The sequence below is a fragment of the Nelumbo lutea genome, chromosome 2 (assembly GCF_056320005.1).
Source record: "Nelumbo lutea isolate HS-2025 chromosome 2, American lotus-T2T, whole genome shotgun sequence".
NCBI lineage: Eukaryota > Viridiplantae > Streptophyta > Magnoliopsida > Proteales > Nelumbonaceae > Nelumbo > Nelumbo lutea.
The window spans coordinates 49,243,278-49,247,483 of NC_142685.1; the positions used below are offsets into that span (position 1 = coordinate 49,243,278).

The 4,206-nt window shown below is 39.2% G+C and overlaps 1 protein-coding gene across 1 annotated transcript; it reads right to left on the reverse strand.

The window, feature by feature from the left end:
* Positions 1-505: 505 nt before the first annotated feature.
* LOC148870526 (LOB domain-containing protein 15-like) lies at positions 506-2,007 on the reverse strand. Its single transcript, XM_088972076.1, has 3 exons — positions 1,749-2,007; positions 1,234-1,489; positions 506-1,117 (listed from the first exon to the last, which is right to left on the reverse strand). The coding sequence occupies exons 1-3, from the start codon at positions 1,760-1,762 to the stop codon at positions 698-700; spliced, it is 690 nt and encodes a 229-aa protein (XP_088828202.1). The 5' UTR covers positions 1,763-2,007; the 3' UTR covers positions 506-697.
* Positions 2,008-4,206: the final 2,199 nt, after the last annotated feature.

The following is a 4,206-nucleotide window of genomic DNA, read 5'->3' on the forward strand; positions in this document are numbered from 1 at the left end:
GGACTGGGAGAATTACATCAACCATGAGCCATACCTTTTGTCTCACTGCCATTTAATAATGACCTGAGCTCCAGCTCCAGATTCTTCCAAGGGCACAGACAATAAACACGTACAGGAACCCCGAAAACTGAGTACAGTCCATTATACGTAACTCACATGTGCAAAGACTTCATGTATGTCAGAATCTGATCCAACTCTCACGTGTCCAACATCAGAAGATAAGGCTTGTCAGAAAAACAGGCTTGCTGCCGGAGACTCTGCTGCCTTTTCTTCTGAAAATCTCTACGAGGAGGACTTGAGGAATTCTTCTGGATTTTCGATTTTTCATTTTTCTCGAAGCTGTTTTACTTTTCTTCATTAATGAGGACAAAATAGAAGAGGAGAAAAACAGATATGAGAACCAAGTGCCAAGAAACCGGTAATAAGATATCCCACCGGAGTAAGTAAGAGGAGTGATTAGAGAGAGAGAGAGAGAGAGAGAGACCCAATACCAATAATAACAATGTTCATAGAGATGTATGGATTTCTTAATCATGAAATAGAATTGAAGTATAGTAACAAACAGCTAAAGACCCCCTAAAACAATCGATATTTTTTTGCTCTTTTATTCCATGTGATTCATCCACAATAAAAAAAAAAGAAAAAGTAGGAAACAGCCGATGTAAATGAAACAGCAGGCAACCAAACTTTTCTGGTTTTAGCCAAAATATGAGACATTTTCATTGGTAATAGAGCTATAATCGGTGTTGCTCGATTGGGTAGTGTACACGGATGAAGAAGAAGACGAGACAGGAAGAGGATGAAGTGGCGGTGGCGGAGGTGGAGGAGGAAATGGAGGCGGCGACGACGAGTGGACTGGTGGTGGTGCAGTAAGAGGCACGGCTCCGGAAGAAAAGAAAGCAGCATGAGACGAAGGAATGATACTAGCACTAGTTTCTCTATACTTGTACTTGAGTATCTCTGCCCTCACTGCATTAAGCTCAGTCTGTAAGGATTGAACTTGTTGTTGCAAGGCGGATATCGCACCCATGCACCCATATACTGGATCTCTTAGCCTCACATTCGCCTCGTAAACCAGACTATTTACTGCATCTGCACGTTGGCTCTCCGGCACCTCCTGAAAAATTATTGAACATAAATGAATAAACTGCACAATAAAGATTGATAAATTTACAAATTAAACGAATTGAATACTACAGGATTAGAGAGAAGTAGGCTATGATTTAATTTCACCATTAGCATCTTGGAGACGTTGCTTGCACCAAAGACTTTGTGAACATAAGCGAACTTCTGGGGCTCATGAGGAGAGAAATAAGGAGAGAAAGGGCATTCTTGTGCGCACCTTCGCCTCAAGAGTTTACAGGCGGCACAAGGTGTAATAGTGTTTAAGGTCCCAGGAGGAGGGCCCAACATGTGTCTTTTTCCTATTCGATCCGATGCATCGGCTTCTCTCTTCTTGATCTTCGTACCTATCTCATCAAATCTCTCCCTGAACAACAAAAAAGAGGGGGGGAAATGACATAAAATAAGCGGGAAAAAACGAAGAATCAGAAAAAGAAGAAGGAAAATGAACTTATGGGTAGCCGTGAACATTAATTATGGTTGACAAAAGATGAAAATGTTTGAGAAAAAGGGGGAGATGCATGTTGATTATTTTTCTTCTTGCAATTTCATCTAAGGTAGAAGGAAATTACACGTTAGTCTGGCAAATAATTTAGCCTTTGGTTCATTGTTTTCTTATTGCGTACCTGTCTCTGGACATTCAAGCATGCTCCTTCGCGATAGAGATGAATTTGTGCGCGCGCAGACACGCACATATACGCAAAGGAAATGGGAGAGAGAGAGAGAGAGAGAGAGAGAGAGAGAGAGAGCGAGCTTAAAAGGCAAGGTATTTGGGGAAATTAAGTGGGGCAATGTTTGTGGAAACAAACAAATTGCAGTGGTTCTTCATTCGTGTTGTTGCTGATGTAGGAGAATTGGAATATAGAAGGTGAAAGTTGCAGCAGGAGAAATTTTTTTGGCAGTTGGAAAGAAGAAAGGGTAATCACAATAACAATTTTAGCTATAAATGGCAGTCATGTCACTGCTTGCTCACGTGGATTCCTTGGCGGTTGTTGACTTTTCGAGGCAATTATCTGAGTTTCAAGGCTGGTTTTGTTTGCTTGAGTATTCACACAGTTCAGCAGTTGATGGGACCCTAAAGTAATGTTTGGTTTGAAGGAAAATGAATGGAAAGGAAGGGAAACGTAAGAAAGCCTTTACAAACTTTATATAATTTTCCTTGAATTTCCCTTCCTTTTCCTACGTTTTCCTTCAAACCAAACATAAAGTATGAATCCGAATTGAATTTTTTAGTTCTTAAAAAGTTTGATTCAGTTGGATGTAAATGGAGTTTTGAGAGCTTGAGCTTAATTTATATGTAGGGATGTTGCTAATTGAATCACTCAAGTCCAATAATATTTACCTCGTAAAACTTGCGAGTCTAATCGAATTTATATTATATAATATTTTAAATTTTTAATATTCATATAAACGAGGTTTTGAGTTGAGCTAAATTCAAATTCATGTTTCTATCTCAAATCCGATTCAAGCGCCTCATATTTTTCTGTCAAATTGGGTTCAAATAGCCAAATATATATTCTATTTGACTCGGCTTGAATCCACGTAATATTCAGTTTGCTTCTTTGGGTCCATACCAGATATGTCACCACAAAGATTGAACCCAAATTTGTTTTAATGATCATAAAAAAGTTACAAGCAGATCTATATATTATCAAAAATAAACCATATATGTTATTCAGTACTTTTTTTAACCCCTAGATGGAATCGCACCTTGCCCCATTCCCAAAATACGAAATTCTCAACATGTTAGCCTACTTTGGTTCTATATGCCATATTTGAAATCCAGTGCACAGTGCAGTGTTCGATCTCAAGGGACTGGCCGGCTATAATTGCCAGACGGTATCTGTGAATCTGGCATTTTATTGAAAAGGGATAATCAGAAAAAGGTTGGGTTTGGAACAAACAAGTTCCCCTTTGTAGTGGTGTTATATATAAGTATAATGTGTATATGAATCTTACAACTGAGAGGTAATTATATTGCAAATTTCTTGCTTCACTTTGCAATATTCTAAAACAAGAGTATTAGGTATAGGAAATACAATTTCTTTCATGTTCATTTCTTTGTCAATTTTCGGTCGTAAGAAATTCTTTTTCACATTTTCCCACGTTTTCTATTTTATTTTTTATTATTTTTTGGGCAAAAATAGAAACTTGTCATTACTTGCTTGATAGGCAAAAATATGGCCCATGTCGGATTGTATTCTATACAAAATTGGGTCTTATAAGCAATATATGTAAAACTATGAGCTACTTAATTGTTTTCTATTTTATTTGGGAGGAGTGGTTTCGGAACATCTTTTCTTTCATTTTTTGTTTTCTATAGGTGTCAGTTTGCCACATCTCTAATATTTAGTAACAGAAAAGTATATGCTTTAAAAAGAAAAAAATACCAGCACGTGTTCATTTTTAGCATAATAGATTGGGGTTTATGATTTTTAGCATTATACATAGGTGCCAGTTTGCCTCTACCCCTAGACCTGTTCATGGGCCGGGTAGTCCGATGGGTCGGTCCAGCCCGGCCCCCAGATGGGCTTGTGCATAGACTTTAGCCTGCAGGTTTGACCTTGGGCCTAAAAGCCCGAGCCCGACTATATTACGGGCTGGGCTCGGGATTTGTCAGAAAAGCCTAGTCCAGCCCAACTTTTATATCCCCTTTAAACCCTAATAATCCTAAATTGACTATTCATTCATCTCATTGTCACCCTTTCAGCCTCTTAGGTCTCAACTATCAAGAACTGGTGAACCCTCTTAGAGGCAAACTCAACACCAACGCCACCGTAAACTGCGGTGGTGAGTTCTGAGTTCTCACTCTCTCTCTCTCTCTCTCTCTCTCTCTCTCTCTCTCTCTCTCTTTGTTCCATTTTCTCATTCTTACTAGTGAACACCTGCGCCACTAGTGAACTCCAGCGAACTCAGGCAAACTCATTCTCATTAGTGAATTATGGCGAACTTATTCTCACTGGCGAACTCTCAATGCAATCATTAATAAAAGTGAAAAAGTCATTGTTAGGTCGGAATTTGGGCTCGGGCCCGGGCTTGGGTCCAAGTTATAGGCCCATTGGTCGAGTCGGGCTCGAACTCAAG